The 17,787-nt window shown below is 51.2% G+C and overlaps 3 protein-coding genes across 5 annotated transcripts; 1 reads left to right on the forward strand and 2 right to left on the reverse strand.

The window, feature by feature from the left end:
• Positions 1 to 702: 702 nt before the first annotated feature.
• On the reverse strand, positions 703 to 12,430 carry XAB2 (XPA binding protein 2). 2 transcript variants are annotated; one of them, XM_080940766.1, is made up of 19 exons: positions 12,335 to 12,430; positions 9,313 to 9,461; positions 8,950 to 9,073; positions 8,434 to 8,631; positions 6,850 to 6,984; positions 6,594 to 6,758; positions 4,985 to 5,129; positions 4,590 to 4,741; positions 4,383 to 4,502; positions 4,161 to 4,292; positions 3,948 to 4,079; positions 3,753 to 3,866; positions 2,384 to 2,546; positions 2,041 to 2,231; positions 1,755 to 1,877; positions 1,491 to 1,662; positions 1,152 to 1,281; positions 925 to 1,034; positions 703 to 837 (listed from the first exon to the last, which is right to left on the reverse strand). In XM_080940766.1, exons 1-19 carry the CDS (start codon positions 12,383 to 12,385, stop codon positions 776 to 778), a joined length of 2,568 nt encoding a protein of 855 aa, XP_080796892.1. In that variant the 5' UTR covers positions 12,386 to 12,430; the 3' UTR covers positions 703 to 775. The 2 variants fall into 2 exon arrangements, with proteins under 2 accessions (XP_080796892.1, XP_080796893.1); XM_080940767.1 differs by lacking the exon at positions 9,313 to 9,461 and having other exon boundaries at positions 12,335 to 12,394.
• Positions 12,431 to 12,660: 230 nt separating this feature from the next.
• On the forward strand, positions 12,661 to 14,511 carry PET100 (PET100 cytochrome c oxidase chaperone). Its single transcript, XM_080940493.1, has 4 exons — positions 12,661 to 12,718; positions 13,464 to 13,550; positions 13,723 to 13,755; positions 14,344 to 14,511. The coding sequence occupies exons 1-4, from the start codon at positions 12,692 to 12,694 to the stop codon at positions 14,425 to 14,427; spliced, it is 231 nt and encodes a 76-aa protein (XP_080796619.1). The 5' UTR covers positions 12,661 to 12,691; the 3' UTR covers positions 14,428 to 14,511.
• A 59-nt stretch (positions 14,512 to 14,570) lies between these two features.
• On the reverse strand, positions 14,571 to 16,747 carry PCP2 (Purkinje cell protein 2; the record flags this gene model as incomplete). 2 transcript variants are annotated; one of them, XM_080941240.1, is made up of 4 exons in its annotated part: positions 14,571 to 14,690; positions 15,734 to 15,858; positions 16,013 to 16,127; positions 16,697 to 16,747. In XM_080941240.1, 4 exons carry the CDS (start codon positions 16,745 to 16,747, stop codon positions 14,571 to 14,573), a joined length of 411 nt encoding a protein of 136 aa, XP_080797366.1. The 2 variants fall into 2 exon arrangements, with proteins under 2 accessions (XP_080797366.1, XP_080797367.1); XM_080941241.1 differs by lacking the exon at positions 16,697 to 16,747 and having other exon boundaries at positions 15,734 to 15,861; positions 16,013 to 16,067.
• Between the last annotated feature and the right edge of the window lie 1,040 nt (positions 16,748 to 17,787).

A 17,787-nucleotide genomic window follows, 5' to 3' on the forward strand; every position in this document is an offset into this window, starting at 1 on the left:
GTGTCCTTCCTCAGCGTCCCTTATCAGAGGATCTAGTTGCCACTGTAGGTGCAGAGTTCTGAATTAAGGCTCACTGCAGCCTTGCTTCCCCGGTACTGACAAATCATAGAACTCACCTCCTAAAGCCACCCCTCCACCATCCCATGTCCAAGCCGGCAAACAGCCTGTCTCCAGCTGCGCTCTGCTCACACGGCAGCCTGCGTGACCAGCTCAAAGCACAAATCTGATTATGTCCCCTGATGCCAAAAGCCCCTTAATGGTCTAGAGGCCACTAATGGCTTCCCAAAGCTTAAGCTGTAAGGGCTCCGCCCTGGATGTGCTCTGTGTACCAGGCCTAGTGTTTGGCCTTTAGCCAGAGATACAAGCACTTGCTAGTAGGTTCACGAGGCCTATTACTACATGAGGCACAGGGGTTTGTGAAGTCCTAGAGCTGGAACACCCACGTAAGTAAGGCTGGGTGCCCCTCTGTTTGGGGCTCAAGGAGGCTTCTTACTGGGCAAACCTGACAAGAGGCCCGGGGTGGGGCAGGGGAACTGGCCCTGCAGCGTCCAGAACTGGCTCTGCAGGGTGAGGGCAGGTTGTCCACATGCCATATCCCCTGACTACTCCACCTCCTGTCCCAGCCAATCAGTGCTGAGAGGCAGGCAGCTCCAAGCTAGCATGCCCCGAGTCACCTGGGCGGTAGGAAGGAGGTCGAGACAGTGATGTACAAAGAGGGGCTGTATTGGAGGGGTAGTGTGGGGGAGAGACCGTAGAGGGAAAAGTGTGGAGGGTGTCAGTCTTCCTTTAGGCTCCCAAACACGGCAGCTGGCACACTCTGCTGTTCCAGTCGGACTTCTGTGGGGGAAAGCAGGGTCAAGGTAGAGGGTGGGATGGGGGTAGCCCACTTCTGCCCTTAACCCTGGCCCCTGGGCTGGCACTGACCATTGGGCTCCAGGTCCATTTCATCCTCGTCCTCATCCTCACCCAGCTGGATCTCCTCAGGGTTGGCCTGCTGAGCCAGCTCTGCCAGTTCCTCCCTGGATGCATCACTCCTAGGGTTTGGAGAGGGAAGGCAGTAGCTGTCAGCTGCTTCAGTGGACCCCAACCTCCAGCAGCTTCCCTGGATACCCCTTTCCTAAGCAGGGCTGGACCACCCCTCCTGCCCTCACCTCACAAAGAAGATCTTGCTCTGTGCCCTGGGGGGCTGGTCCCGCTCTGCCTCAGCTGCAAGCTGTTCCGCTCTCTGTTCTAGCAGCTTCATGTCGTCCATGCCGCTCTGCCCGGGAGCCAGGTCAGACACTATGGTGCAGGGCAGGGGAGGGACAGAGGGAGGGAAGGTCAAACCTCAAGCCCTCTCCAAGGCACATCACACCAGCCCCTGCTGAGCTTCTCAGGATTGGTTGCAAATGCCACCAGACCTGGGAGGCCTAGGCTGGGCGGTGAGTGCTCCGGGATAGGGCAGACACTGCTCCATATGGCCTAACCATAGGGAGGTTACAGAAGCTTACCGGTGCCTGTGGCACTGCCCGACACCTTGAGCATCTGTGAGGCCATGAAGTTGACCTGAGTATTGTATGTGGCCTGCACACTCCGACGTATCCTCAGCATCTCCCTGATGGTATCCTCATTGCCGTGCCGGACCTCAAAGTCCTTCCATGTTTGCCAGAATGCCCCAGTTGTCTGCAGTGGGGTGCAGGCATGTCAGTCAGCTAGGTGCCTGTACAGCATCCCCACTGCCCACCCTCACCTCTCCATCATAGGCACAACCCTACCCGGGGATCACAGATCTGGGAGCAGAAGCTGTAGATAGCTCGGGCACGGTCGATCTCACCAAGCTTGCACTCCATGTCTGCAAACCGCAGGCACATCTCACGGGCATGCTCATCAGACAGCACCTGGCACCACGGGGTCATGGAGAGCAGGGTTAAGGGAAAAGGGTCCCAGTACCTGGCTTCAGGAAAGCCTTCTGCCATCTACATCCTCTACACAGGCAGGCTTTCTGGGCTCCTCCTGTCTGCATGGACCCCAACCCCATACCAGGTCTCTAGTGGTAGGTACCTCAATGGCCTTCTGGTAGATGCCACGAGTGTGGGTGACGCCATAGATTTCAGCAGCCCTCTTGATGTAGATGTTAAACATGTCATACTGCTGGGCTGGCTCCACTGCCCTGGTAGCTCGATCATACACAGCCATGGCATGGCGGGCAAGACCCCACTCCTCCTCCAGCTGTGCGTAAAGCAGATACAATGCTGCACAGGATAGGAGGGTCCCGTTAGCAGTCCACGACTGAGCCCATGCTGCCCATCCCGTCCCAAGACAGCCCGGCTAGAAGGGTCCCGTTAGCAGTCCACGACTGAGCCCATGCTGCCCATCCCGTTCCAAGACAGCCCAGACTCCTCACTCTTGGCATATTTTGGTGGGCAGCCATCTAGTGCCTGTTCAAAGAGATCCCGTGCACGCTCCAGCTTGCGGCCCCCATAGCGGGCGATGAATTTGGTCAGGTAGGTGCTCCAGATGTCTGAAACATTGGGCCACTTGAACAGTGAGATGCCACGCTCATATGCCTGTTTCCAAGGAAGCCATGTGTTAGCACCCAGAGGTCCTTGGCTCATGTCTTCCATGAGCTTGCCCACGGCCCCTTCCTTACCCCCAACTCTATCATGGCACATTTATAAGTATGTCACCCTGTTTCTCTCCACCATGAGGACTTAAGGCAGGGGTGCAACAGGGACTTCCTAAACACAGTCTGATACTTCATGACAAGGTAGCTCCTAACCTCTACAGACACAGGCACCTAGTGACCCGGGAAAGCACTTCCTATTCCTCCACAGAAGGGTTAGGGACATGAATAGATGTAATCTCCCTACCTGTGAATCTGCCTGTGGCCACCACAAACACAAAAATACCCACAGCCACACTGTACTGACCGACACCCTATCACTTGAACAGAGCCAAGGGGAGCTGCACACGTGGCTCCCACATGTGTTCTATTTCACCCAAGAACTAGGAGAAGAACACAGTAGCTGGCTCTGGGAGAAGCACCCACACGCCGAGGCCCCGAGAACCGGTGCCTCAGCAGTCAAGCACTTATTCTGGAAATGAGGAAAGGGACTTAAACGACCTCGTTAGTGTAGGGCTAGCCAGCCAGTAGTAGCTTTACAAAAGATCAAAGGCTGAACTGTTGCTCAGTGGCAAGAGCCCTTGCTTTGAATGCCCAAAGTTCTGGGTTCCATATTTACCACTGCCAAAGGAAAAAAAAAGTTCCCTGTGATAGTTATTGTCAACCTAAGAGGATCTAGAATAACCCAAGGGACAAACTTTAGCTATGTCTGTGGAGGATTATCTTGATCATATTACTAAAGCAGAAATATCCATCTTAAATGGGGGCGAGCACCATCTCATGGGCTGGGATTCCAGACGACAATAAAAGGAGAAAATGAGCCAGTTCCCAACATTAATCCTCTGTGTTTCCCAATTGCAGATGCCATGTAAAAGCCACAGATTGTTTCTGTCACCTGCCTTGCCCACAACAATGGACATATCCTCTGTGAGTCAGAATAAACTCTTCTCCGTTAACTTGTTTCTGTCAACATTGTTCCAACAAGAAAGTAACTAGTGCAAGCCCCTACCCTGTGGTCCCATGTTTCTAAACACGTACACATGTACACAGTGAGAGTTCAAGGGCATGGAGACAGGAGACCACTGCAGACCACGGAGGAAGTGCCTTACTGTGCCCTGGCCTTGACTTGCATCCCTCCAGCTTGCCTCACCTTGAAGCTCTCCTCGAAGTACTTGTGCTCCTCCAGGAACATGGCATAGTTAATGACAATCTGTGGGGTGGCTATGCGCAGGTCCAGGATTCGGTCATACACCGCTTTGGTTGACTGTGGGAACACGCAGGTCAGGCATACTCTGCTCCGAAGCTGAAAACCAGCCCCAGTTCACCCCTGCCTATGGCAGCTGACCTGGAAAGTGCCCAGGCTTTCCTCCAAGTCGGCAAGCATGGACCACACCTTCAGTGACTTGTACACACGGTTCTGCACAGGCTCTGAACCATCAAAGTATTCAGCCCGGCGGGCAGGCAAAGCTGTCGCTTTCTGTGGAAAGGCAGTGGCAGAGGCATTGAGGGGCTGTCCTGGGCCCCATTTTCCACCCCTGGCTGGTCTTCACATCCTTACCCGAAGCAGCTTTAAGGCCTCATCATAATTCTCGTGCCGGAGCTCCAGCTCCCCACACTGGCACCACACACTTGCCAGGTCGTCCACCTGCTTGAAGTTCACCTTGGTGGCCTTCTCTAGGATGACACGAGCCTGTAGTAATGGGCAAAAACTAGGTAAGGCTCTGCCACTTGGCCCCCCCAAGTCCCCTGGTGAAATACAACAGGCACACCGAATACTCACATCATCTAGCTGTCCATTGTCCTCGTAAAACTTGGCAAATGCCACCCACAGTGTGTGGGGCTTGCCTGTGGCTTTGAAGGGGTCTACTGTCTGCACAGCCTCTGTGTATGTGTTGATAATCTAGAGCAGGAGGGTCACACAGTGACATGGTTGGGCCATGGCAGCTCTATGGGGCAGAGAGGGATGGGCTGGGGCACCATCACATACCTCCCGAGGGCGGCCCTGATGCAGGGCTACACGCTTGTGCCACTCGTGGACATGATGTGGGTTCTGGCGCAGAAGGACGCTATTGAGAAGCAGGGGCCGTCGACTTATGAGCTGCTCGAAGCGGGCCAGGCGCAGCTCCAGGTCCACGTCATCTAGGAGCCAAATATGTTCATAAAGCCAGGGACTGGAGGTGATGGCACAGGCCTCTGTCTACTTCTGTTCCTCAGCTTCCTTGCCTCCACACCCAGTGTTGTACACTGAAAGAGCCACGCCGACCACCATGGACCTAGCAGCAGCCCTCCTGCCATGCCTGTACTCAATTAAGACGACTCCAGGAAACCTTGGCCCGTGTCCATCCAGCCTCTCTCCTCCCAAGCCCACAGTCCACATCACACCTTCCTCCTCACGCCCCAGTTCAGAGGCGGTCTCCATCTCTGCTGCAATCATGCTCTCCTCAAATTGGGCATAGCTGTCAAACACCTGGGTGAAGTCCCGCACGGTCATCACGGTGCGGATGGCCTCCTCATACACATCTCGGGCCTGTGGGGTTCAGGTACAGTGTGAGGAACAGCAGAGGAGGGGCATGAGAGCGCACCCACAAGGACGCACCATCCATGGGCTGACCAATGCGGAGCGCAGGATGGATCGCTGCTGGCTTACTCCTGCCCTGCACTGCCTGTCGGTCTGAAGCTGTAGGCCTCCTTTGTAAGCTGGACAGTCCCTTGTGCAGCACCGAATCAAGATTTAAGCGAGACACCTCCATAAGTACTGGCCCCATGGGAACAGGCAAGCAGTAAGACTTTAGCTCCCACAGAACAGAGCTCAGCCTGCTGTGAAGCTATTTCTTCCTAATTCCAACATTCCATTCTGGAGGGAAAGGGAGGCTCAGAAAGCAAATGAAACTTGTAAGTCACAAGACTCCTCCCCAAGTTATATAAACAGTAACAACTGCTAGACAGGGGACCCCCCAACCCTAAGGCCCAGCCAGTCTCTAAGTCATGAAGAAAGGTCCAAGGATGCAACTTCTGTGAACTGTCTCCCGACTGTGATGGGTTTTTATTGATGCAGCTACTTCGAGTCACCCATGTTCCTGTAATTAACCCTCACCCGTGTTCATGTAAGGAAACCCATGTGTACACAATTTAGAAAATGAAATAAATCACCTATCTGTGGTGAAGAGACATTTGTTCATGTCTCACCAGGAAAAAGTCACATAACACAGCCTGTCTCTGGAGGCTCCCGCTCTCCTCCAATGGCTGCCTGACCCCTTCACAAGCTTGTGTTCTCTAGACTTCCCATCCCTGGAAAGATGGTCTATCTCTCTATCCATGTCTTCCTGCATGCACTAGGAAAAGGGTTTTGTGAGCACCGCAATTCTCTAACATCACTCACTCCAGGCCTTCTCCCCAGTTTCCTTAGACCAGTGAAAACCATCTGAGGGGAATTTTGTCACATCAGGCACTTGCCGAGTACTCTGCCTATGTTGCTGCATGAGTTCCTTACAGGTAAAGAGTGGCCACATCCTCAGCTTCCAAACAGGGACATTCGGGGACATCTGTGAGGGCAGTCTGGTTGAGACATCTGTCGCCCCATTGAGTGCTAGAGCTGATCAGCTGATCATACTGAGAAGGCAGCTGTCCCCTTCCTTTTCTCACTGCCCCACTCTGTCCTCCCTGTCCAGCTCTCCCAAAGCTGCACACTACGTCACCGAGTGATGGGGATAATCTTTCCTGAGTGGGAAAGCTTGGTGTTTGGGTAAGGGTATGAGGGGCTGCACTCCTCCAAACAAGCTCTCAAGGAGGACACTCAGGCTTACACTGTCCCAGGCTGTCCTGAAGGCTCACCTGTCTAAGGGCTACTGTACCCATCATCACTACCAGGATGACAAATGTGTGCATGTATGTGATGTGTCACACAAAGCAGAGCTGTGGCTGTGTCTTGCCTATGCCCTCTGTGTGTCCTCCTGAGACCCACCTTACAGCTGAGGTCCAGGTACCCACATACCTTTTCGAAGTGGCCACTGCGGATGTAATAGTCGGCCAGGGAGCACCACAGCTTGCCCAGCTGGTCGGTGAAGCGGGTGAGTCCACCACGGATTATGGCGTCCACATTAAGAGACTGTACCTTGTCCGGGTTCTGGGAGATGAGGTCACACAGCTCGTGCCATAGCTGCAGGATACAGTGTGTTGGGGGAACATCTCAGTCTTGGTCCACGAGGGAAGACACCTCTCACCCCGTCTCCACATTCCAGGGCACCCACCTGGTAGTTGGATTTACCAGCCTTGGATACAAAGCGCTCATCATTCACCACAGTGGCCAGGCGCTGTGCAGCCTCGTCTAGCCGGTCACTGGATTTGAGATACTCGATGTACTCCTCAGCACTCTCAGGACTCAGCTGGAGAACAGCCACCCCACCGAAGGTGATTGGGGACGACGGAGATGACATCTCTTTTCTGACTAAGCAGTTATAGTCACCACCCCACACCCCCCAACCATCCTCACCAGTTTTTTAGCAAACAGCCAGCCCCACTAACCCAGCCTCAGTGCCATGGTAGTCCAGCCTGAAGCCAGTACTCCAGCCTTGGGCCTTACTGGTCAGTCTTGATACCATGGGCCTAGCATGGTTACAGTACTTATGATGGTTAGTGTTAACTGTCAACTTGACAGACTCTAGAATCACTTCTGAGATGCACCTTAGAGTATGTGTGTGAGAGATTATCTGGGTTATGTTAATTTATATGAGAAGACTGTGTTAATTGTGAGCGGGATCATTTCCTGAGCACGGATCCTGTACAATGCTGTATAAAGAAGCATGCATAGCTGTTTTTTGATCATGGGTCCATAACTGTTTCAAACTCCTATCGCCTTTTCTTCTATGATGGACTTTACCCCCAAATTGAGCCAAAATAAGCCCTCTCCCTTGGATTGTTTCAGGGTGGGTTTTTTGTTTTTTGTTTTTTTTTAAACCGCAAGAGGAAGAGAAACTAAGCCAGTATTGTAGTCTGGACCTTCAGTCTCGGTCCTGAGTGGTCCACCCTTGGCCCTTCCTTTAGCTTTGACACCCTGCTCCCAACAACACTGTCCAGTGCTAGTTCTAGGCAATCTAGCTCAGACACTGATGGTCGGGGAAAGAAGGACCTGCTTCTGGCACACACCGATACCCAAGCAGTAGCATGCCAAGACATTTACCATAACCGATACCACAAGCATGAGCATACCACGCTCTGTTTGCAATGCAGCCTGCTATACACATACCTCATTCCCGCCTCTTACCCTGGCTGTGGTTTGCTCTATTTTACACAGCTAGGCCATGCATGTGTTTACCTGTTAGACCGAAAGTCCTGTGCGGGGCTGAGTGTCTTAAGCACAGTGTCCCTAGCCCTCACTTCTCTGCCCACTATGTAGTGGGAATAAGCTAAAAGCTGACTACTTGAAACTGTAGATAATAAATCACAGGTCTTGGGAGTTAGTTCAGGGTACAAAGCTTTTGCCTTGCAAGTGTGGGGACTAGAGTTTGGATCCATAGAACCTACATAAACACTGGGTAACTATGGCAGCACTGGAAAAGGGGATATGTGGGGCTAGCGAGAACTGGCCAAATCTAGTCTGGGTTCCCTAAAAGATCTTGCCTCAATAAATAAAGTAGAGAAAGACACCCAGTGTCAATTTTGGGGACTCCACCCTCCACATACATGGGTACACACACACACACACACACACACACACACACACACACGAAGAAACTGTACCTATTCATTGGAGCCTCTTCCTGCAGCCCATTCATTGCATGAAGGCCCTTACCCAATGAGCCAACCCAGGAACTGGTCTATTCAGTGGTGCTCACCTTGAGGAAGCGACGGTAGCCTCGCACAGCAGTCTCAGGCAGAGGGTGGGAGCGCAGGAAACGAAGATACAGAGGCCAGATGCGAGAGTGCTGTGTAATGGGCAGTGCCCGGAGAGCACGGTCAAAGGTGCGGCGGGTATGTGTCACTCGCCCCTGGTCCATGAGGAACTGGCAGTAGTCTAACCACAGGCGCGGCATCTGAAAACAATGGAGTGATGGGTCTGAGCCATAGGCTCTTGGCTTCCTTAGCTTCATATCTCCGGCACAAGGGTAGCAGGTGTCATTATCCATCACCCAGGGCGGAGGGAGGCAACAGGTGTCACTACCCGTTACCCAGGCAGGTTCTGTGAATAAGCCCAGGAAACGCACTAGGTCCTCAAGCTGATGGAAAGCTTTGGTGAACCTGTACCTTGTTTTGTTGGGGACTGTGGGGGAGGGGTAGGTGCCTGTTTACATCTTATTGGGAAAACAGTCCCAGGACTGCACTTGCCCGTACACCCCTCTCCAGATCCCCACCTTGTGCATGAACACAAAGGCCCTCTCATGGCAGTTGTTGACATCTTCATAGGCAGGGTCAGTCACACAGCGATGCTTCACCTGTGCCCGGCGGGCCTTCAGATAGCGGTACCACAGTTTGTAGCTAAGGAGCAGGAAAGACAGATAAGATGGGTTATGGAACCCCAGAACCCTTTCCTTGTTCCAGAGCCAACCATGATGAAAAGGGGGACTGTAGAGGGGAAAGAGATCTCCCACGGAAGGGAAAGACTTGGGCATGAGGGGAGGTGTGACCTCAGGGGCACTGGTACCTCTGCTGTGACCAGATGTGGAGGGTGGGAGCTGGTGAGCAGGGGTAACACAGGGAGGGCCATTCGCACGCACCTGCAGGGAAGCAGTTTGAGTGCCCGCTCATACAACTGATTGAGTCGAGGTTTGGGGGCCCCCTGTTTGAACTCGATGTAGCGGAGCCAGCATTTGACAGAGAACTGGTTTCTCATAATTTCTTCCTCATAGGGAAGGTCCTCTTCCTCCTGCCAAGGCCAGGGAAGGGGAGAAGGGAAGCCTGTCCTTAGACTCGGTGGAGTCACACCTCATACTGGGGCTTAGCCCCACACTCTAGGTTCCTACGATAATCCCATGCCCTTTCAAAAGACAGTAGTACAAGCCTACATTCCCATCACTTCAGAAGCACTCAAAGAATAAAACAAATGGGAGGTTGGTGAGATGCCCAGTGGGTAGAGGCGCCTGCCACAAAGACTGAGGACCTGAGTTCGAGCCTCATGGTAGGAGAATCAACTCCTTACCTTGTCCTCTACTTTCCACATGCACATAGTGGCAGGCACATGACTTGCCTCTTATACGTATTAAAATTGCAAACAAACTGAAAAACAAGTAGAAAGATGGCTCAGGTGGTATGCACAAGCATGATTACCCGAGTTCAGATCTCCAACACTCATGTAAACACCAGGCATAGCAGTATGCACCTATAAACCTCAATGCTGGGCAAACAGAAACAGGTATATCCCCAGAGCTCACTGGCTAGCCACTGAGCTTCAAGTTCATCAGTGAGAAGACTCTGTCTCAAAAGTAAGATGGAGAGCAACTGAAAATCAGCTAATGTCTACTTCTGGTCAAACATAGACAACCCATGCACTTACATACATGCTATACTTAAAAACATGGCTTAGCAGTTAGGAGTATGTACTGCTCTTGCAGAGGACTCGAACTCAGTCCCCCGCACTCATGCCAGGCAGCTCATAACTATCTCTAACTCCAGACTCTGGTCTGTGTGGACACCGGATTCACATGCATATACATACAAAGACACACACACAGACATGACTTTAAAAATACATCTTTAACAAGCAAACAGACACAACACAACAAGGTCCTAGACATGATTCCCTCCTCTGTTGAAGCTGGATCACCAGATATAGCTAAAGCAGTGGTTCTCAATCTATGGCCACTATGCCTTTGGAGGTCAAACAAAACAAAACAAAATAAAAACAAAAAAAACTCTTTCACATGGGCTGCTCAAGAAAACACAGATATTTCCATTATTATTCATAACAGTAGCAAAATTACAATTATGAAGTACCAATGAAAATGATTTTATGGTTGGGGGACACCAGAACACTCCTCGTGTTGAAGGTTGAAAATTACTGTGCTAGAGAGTTAGTTCAGACCTCTGGCCCTCAGCACCCAAATGCCCACACAGACCTCTTGGTTGTTAATGAGACCCCTACCCAGATATTGGCCAGTAAGTCCCACTCCTTGGCCCCAATTCTCACACTCTAAAAAGTCCTTGACAATTTCATATGTATATACAGGGAATCTGGGATATTTCCACCACCCATTATTCTCTCCCATGCCCTCCCCATAATCCCTAGACTCTCACCACACTAGGGCAGAAGTCCAGGTGCCAAGCCTCTGCCACGGACAGCTGGGTGCATCCGGGCACAGCACATGTCCTCCCTGACATGGTTTTGATTCCTCATGCTTACCCCGTCGCTGCCAGACCTATTTTCTTACCAGGCCCATATAATAACATTTCAACGTTTTGTTTTGTTGTTTTTGAGACAGGGTCTCACTATTTGCTCTAGCTGTCCTGGAATTCACTATGTAGATCACACTGGTCTTGAACTCACAGAGAGCCACCTGCCTCTACCGAGTTCTGGGATCAAAGGCATTCACCACCACACCCAACCCAACGTTTTAAAGTTTCTAATTTATTTTTTCCCAAACTTCTCTTAGGAGACAGATACCAGTGATTTCCATGAGTTGGAGGGCAGTCTGATCTACAGTAAGTTCCAGGCCAGCCAAGGCTGCATACTGAGATACTATCTCAAACAAAGAATTTCTTTTCCTGTGCGTGCACATCTGTGTATGCGACAGGCAGTGGTGGAGCATGTCATTAATTCCAGTGCTGCTCAGGACGAGGCAGGCATATCTCTGAGTTCCAGGCCAGCTTGGTTTACAGAGTTTAAGGACAGTCAGGGGTACACAGAGAAACCCTGTCTTGGAAACAAAGCATTCGTGTATGCACACGTGGGAGCAGATGCAGTTAGAGGCCAGAAGTCCTCCTCAATTGCTCTGTGCTTTATTTTTGAGACAGGGTCGCTCACTGGCCAAGCATGTAGGTACTATGGTTCTGAACTGAGGTCCTATGCTTGTAAAGCAGCAAGCACGTTATCAACTGAGCCACCTTCTCCAACCAAGGTGACTAGGTAACTAAGTCTTTACTTAAGCCACCTACTTCATCAAACTTCTGGCCCCTCAGGATCTCACTAACTAGTCTGTATTCTGCCCCCGAACTTGCAAGCTAAAGGGTTTATATCAAGAGACGGGGTACGTGCGTGTGTGTTACTGATCAATCGTAGAGTGCTTGCTTAGCATACACAAGGCCCTCGGTTAAACCCTGGTAACTCAAAAACACACAGAAGGGTTGCGGCCTTAAGTCTTAACTACGAACATGGCTTAAATATGAGACCTCTATTTCAGCCACCGCATTTTCACGTTTTTAGGTGAAATTTCAGTGGCTATTCACACCACTAGTCTTTTCTTCATACTTCAAGGTTCTTGCTGTCCTGGACATCGAGCTGTTATCCAGAACCCAGAACTCTAACCTGACCACTATGCCTATCACAATCCCATTCCCCTTGGCCTCACTTCTCTCGGCCAGAGATGTCAAGGTCTTAACCTCAACAGCAGCTCCTCACTCAAGCCTCGAAGAATCCGGTTCTTTATTCCCGGCCTGATCAGTGTTTTGACATGTTGCCCCATGGACCGGACATACATGACCTGAGGCCTAGTTCCCTCCCCCTAGAGTCCGACTCCGATCCAATAAGGTATCCAGCTTCGGATTTTTCCTCGCGAATTACCCTCCACCTCGCTGTGGACTTACAAAAACAAGATCCGGCCGCTCGGGACGCGGAACTCGCGCCATCACCACCATCTTCCTGGCTCTCCCGGTACAGACGAGAGTCGTGCTCTAGTGGCGTCACTCACAGAATGACCGCCCTCTCCGAGGCAGACCCGTCTTCTATTGGCTGTACCGCACTTTGACAGCACGGTCGGCTCTGTTGAATTTTGTATAGTTAGGGCTATGACCGGAAGCAAAGGGGCGCCGGAAAGTGACGTCATCGCCGCTGGTTATTGACCACTCAGCTTCAAGATTGGCCCTTGAGAAGCACCAATGAGGCTTTGTATTGCTCTAGAGTCGACTTTGGGCGGAAGTGGCTTCGTAAAGCCGAAGAGCGAGATGGGGGTGAAGCTGGAGGTGTTTCGGGTCAGTGAGCTTTGGGGGTTGGACGTCTGGACCTACGGTCTTTCAGAAATTGAAAATAGATCTTAGAAGTGAGAGAAGCACGGGGGTGCGGGTGTTCCACAGAGAAAATGCCTGAGACTTGCATGAGACCCCTACAGAAGGAGCACTGGATGTAGGGGCTTAGAATGCAGAATCAGGGTTTGGTCTGAGGAATCTGCTCAGAGATGGGTGAGCTGAAGAGGGTGGTTCAAGGAAGGGAGGTTTCAGGTTCAGAGTGGGATTTCCAGAAGGAGAACCTAGGGCTCATAACGGGTCTCAGATAGGCAGATTCCTAGGCGAAGGAGAATATATTTGAAGAATGCGGTCCCTCTATATGAAATGCTACGGGTGGGTATCAGATTGGGAGGCAATAATGTCTCAAGGATTACGTCTTTGTAATAGGAGCCTCTGGACTGTTAGTCTCTTTCTCTCTCTCTCTCCTACCCTTTTTATGCACGTGTGCCCGTTGTGTGTGCGTGGGGGGCGGGGCGGGGAACTTGGACAGAACTACTATGAATAAAACCAGCTTGATCATGAAGACCAGTCCTTAAGATGTCAAGTTTCTCTGTTTTCCTGGTAGGATTTCTGGGGTTCCTGGGAGAGCCCTTGAGTCTGAGCCCCTGACCTGTATAGGAGAGTAATAGATTTGTCTTTTGGGCTTCCCTGCAATCCCCCTGTGCTCAGATGGTGACTTCTGGGCTCTGCCCATCCGCCTCTGCTTTTACAGATGTCACTTTACCTCACTTTCCCCGTGGTCATGTTCTGGATCTCCAATCAGGCCGAGTGGTTTGAGGACTATGTTGTCCAGCGCAAGGTGGGTATCGAGAAAGTGTTTGCTGCTGCTGGATAATTCTTGAGGAAAGGAGAGTATGAAGCACTAACTTGTTATTGGGGTCCATTGTCTGCCTCTCATGAGTCAACCCTGTCCTGGATGTGGGGCTCTGGATTCTCCTGCCTGTGTTCTAATCTGCAACTTTGTTCCACAGAGGGAGCTGTGGCCACGAGAGAAGGAGGGTCAGGTCAGTAACCTGTTCTCCCGAAGGGGTTGGGTGACTTTCTCCTGGTTGGGCTTGGGATGAAGATTTCACCCTCAGCCATAGATAGGAAAGTGGAGTCTGAAGGAGTAGGAGTTCCAGACTGGCTTGGGCTAGTGACCTGGTTTCCCTAAAAGTCTCTTGCTGTTTGTGATGGTCTATACCTGTGACCCCTTGGAAGTGGGAGTAGGAGGGTTGTCAGATTGAAGCTAGGTTGGCTGCATAGGGATGAAGGGAGGGAAACAGGAGAGAGAGCCGTAAGTCTGGATTTCTAGGAGATGGATGGGAGAGGACTGAGAATTCTGACTGTTCTCTGCCACACAGTGAGCTCAAGGCCAGCCTGTCGTCTAAGAGACCCCATCTTAAAAAAGAGGGAAGGGCACAAATGGTTCCATCGATTACATTTTCCCCGAGGGGTGAAGCTGAACTCACTTGTATAGTGGTTGTGATTGGCATGGGGGTCCCAGTGTGGATATTGAACTCTGAAACCAAAGGGAGGGTAATATGAATAAATCCAGGCCCTGACGTGTGTACCCCCCTTCCTTTCCATCACACCCCTTTCCCCGTTTTCAGCGCCAGGAGCTAGAAGAATTTAAACAGAAGATCCGGAAGCAGAGGGAAGAAAGACTTCTTCAAGCTGCCCAGCAGAGTTCCTGAGACCTTCAGTTCCTCCAGTTCTAGCTCCCCCTCCCCAGATCCCCCCCCCCCGGAAATAACACATACTCAACTCTTTGTTGCTAGCGCCAAGTGTGTTTTATTGTTTTCGGGGGCCGGTGGGAGGCCCAGGATGGCTGGAACTCTCAAGGAGCTTGTGTCTGGGGCTGGGGGCTGCTGTTCCTGCGGAAGCTGAGAGCAGCAGGATCCTGCGGGGTGAGCAGGGGTTGGGGGCTGAGTGTCCCAGGTCGTTTTTGCATTCCATCCTGTAGATAAAGCAGGGTCAGATGGAGGGGACCAGGGAAAGTGCAAGTCAGAAGTGCCTCCAAACAACATTTCTTTCCGTCTGCCAATCAGAGTGGTGGTATTTGGTCAGAAACTGGGCTGTTAGTGTACACCTGTAATCCCAGTACTCAAGAAACAGAGGCAGGAGGATCGTCTTGAGTTCAAAGCTGCCCTGGTCTACACAGTAAAACAAACAGTTGGGTTGAGAAGATAGCTCAGTCATTGAAATCTTTGCTGTGCTCATTTGAAGACCCAAGTTTAATCCTGAAAAGCCAGGTGTGGTTTTCTGAACGTCTAATCTCAGTGCCTAAGAGGTAGAGTTAGGAGGATGCCTAGGGCTTCCTAGCTAGGGATCCTGATCTACCTAGTGGGTTCCAGTGAAAGATCCCGTCTCAAATAACAAGGTAATGACTCCTGAAGAACGGGAGGCTGACTTCTGGCCGCCACCTGCATGTGCACACATTTGCACATGGACCTCTAAACATGTCTGCTAGTGTACACAGACATAAGGCTGGGCTGCAGCTCAGTTAATAGAGACTGCATTAAAGTCCTGGGTTCTGTTCCTAACCACATAAATTACTCATGGTGACTCACACCTGTAATCCCAGAGTCCAGGCTGTTCATGCAGGAAAACTAGAAGTTTAAGCTCAGCACTGGCCAGCCAGAGCTACATGAAACCCTTTCTTAAAAACACTAAAGCAGAACACCCCCAAACAGAACTCACATTCTTCGTTGATATGTAGGAATGCACATTCATATGCCTTCCTCCCAGGTAAACTGCCCGTTTTCTCCCTGTGGCCTTTCCCAAATACACAGATGTTGGAGCAAGAACTGTGATTTCCAGCCGTAGTTCGGACACTGCCATGAGTCCTGCGTGACCTTAAACCCCTGACCCTTTCCATCTCCTGTACTTTACCTAAGTTTAAGACAGGTATAGAGATAGGGTTCTGTCCTATCTTGGATAGAGGTGGGGCAGAGAGCTATACCAGAATGTGTTGCCACAGGGTCTCTGGACATCACCTACCTTGGGACCGATAGGCTGGAAGCCAGGCAGGGAATTAACTGTTACACGCTGGTCATCCATGCGCCGGCCCTGGGTGTTGGCAAGCATATCCATGAGATTGTCCATCTCTGGAGCAGGGCCACCCTCTGCTTGGAGCAGAGATGGGTGGGCATGAATACAGATCCTAAATGAGCTCCCCACCCCGAGTCCCAAGATCTATGAGATCCCCAAACCCCTATACTCTTGGCACATTCGCTTCTCAGACCACACACACACACAGCCCAATCATGCCCTGCTCACGGCTTTCTGGGGTCTGGCCTGGCTCAGCTTGCAAGGAACAGCGCTGCTCCTCCATCCGATCACCCTGCATGTGGCTCAGCAGATTGAAGAAGCCTTCCTGGTCCGGTGAACCTGCCTTGGGGACAGACATGATTGGTTGAGTTGGGTCTGCGTCTTTCCTGTCTTCTAGCCAGCTTCCACCTGAACCAGTGCCTGCCTTCCCATCTCTGCTCTCACCATAGTCCTCACAAGTCTGCAGAATTTCTCAAATGAAACCTGAGTCTCCTTCCCTGACCTGCCCCTGACTCCCCCCAGCCCCCACCTCCCGGCCTGGGGCCCCTGCCTGCAGCACAATTTCACATGGTACTGCCTCTAGGGACAGTATTCCACCACTGTCCTAGATTGAGACCAGACTTGGGTTGTTTTGGGGGTAGGGACACTTACCAGGGAAATGGGGCTTAGAAGTGCCCCTAAATCCTAGCACCTACTATCTCTTAGGGGACAGTACTAAGAATCCATTCATTTGCCCTGAGGAGGGGCTCTTATACCCTCCTACCTATACCCCCTATGTGTTATGATAACTGGGTCAGGGAACCCCAGAGACTTGCTTGCTAATTAGATGTCCTATAAACGAATTAATTTTGTCAATTTCCAGGTGCTGAGACTTCAAGAAGCGGCTGGTTGAGTCAGCCAGAGCCCTCTTACCTTGTCTATAAGGTCCGAGCCTCCGTCTCCCTTTTCTTCTTCCTGATCCATTGTGTCTCTCTAGTACTTTTCTCCTGGTCTCTGACAGGGCCCCTGCACCTGAGAGGGCCTTTTAAAAGGCCAGGTTGTGGGGGAAGGGAAGCAGATATCTTCCCCCATCCCCAAATCCTCAGCTCACATCCCATCTGCTCCCACCAATGCATAAGCCCCAGAAAGATGATCTCTAGGTAATTGTCGATCCAGACTGATGCTGAGTTGGGTGTGGGTGTAGGGGGCAGGGTAATCCTGATTTGGACCTCACTAGGCCCAGCCATGATCACAGGACCTTGAAGACTCCCAAGTGGGAAGAAGCCAGTATAATGATAAAGATCAACATGAGGGTGAAACCTGTAGGATGTCCCCTCCCAAGCCAGACCATTCCTGTCTGTGAGTTCAGCCACTGCAAGGCAGGTGACATTTGCAGAGGAATCGCCAAGGAAGAAGCTGGGGTCCAGGCTTCCTCCCCTAATCCCTGCACACTCCACTGACTTAGCAGCCACCCGGCTCCTGCTACTGACCAGGTCTTGCAGTACCCCTAGGGCCATCAAGAAGGAAACTCCTGGCTGTTCCTATTTACCTGCCCCTCAAATGCCAAGTTTATCTTAAGTGAGTGAATATACTGTCACTCTCTTAGACACACCAGAAGAAGGCACTGGATCCATTACATATGGTTGTGAGCCACCATGTGGTTGCTGGGAATTGAACTCAGGACTTCTGGAAGAGCAGTCAGTGCTCTTAACCACAGAGTCACCTCTTCAGCTCCCAGTCTCTCATTTCTACAAGGAACAGGAGAGGAAGTCCTGACCATTTCATTGAGTAGCTGTGGCTTCCTGACCATGCTCTGAGAGCTTGTTCCTATTTCCAAGATGCCTTTCAGGAAACCAGTTAAGCTTCTTAACTGGGATAAAGAGATAGTTCATGGGCTAAGAACACTAGCTGTTTTTCCAGGAACACCCATGGTGTACAGACATACATACAGGTAAAACAGCCATACACATAAAATAAAACATATCTTTAAAAATGTTTAATAAATAAAAAGTTACTTTTCTCTC

The sequence above is a fragment of the Micromys minutus genome (genome assembly GCF_963924665.1).
Source record: "Micromys minutus genome assembly, chromosome: 29".
Lineage (NCBI taxonomy): Eukaryota > Metazoa > Chordata > Mammalia > Rodentia > Muridae > Micromys > Micromys minutus.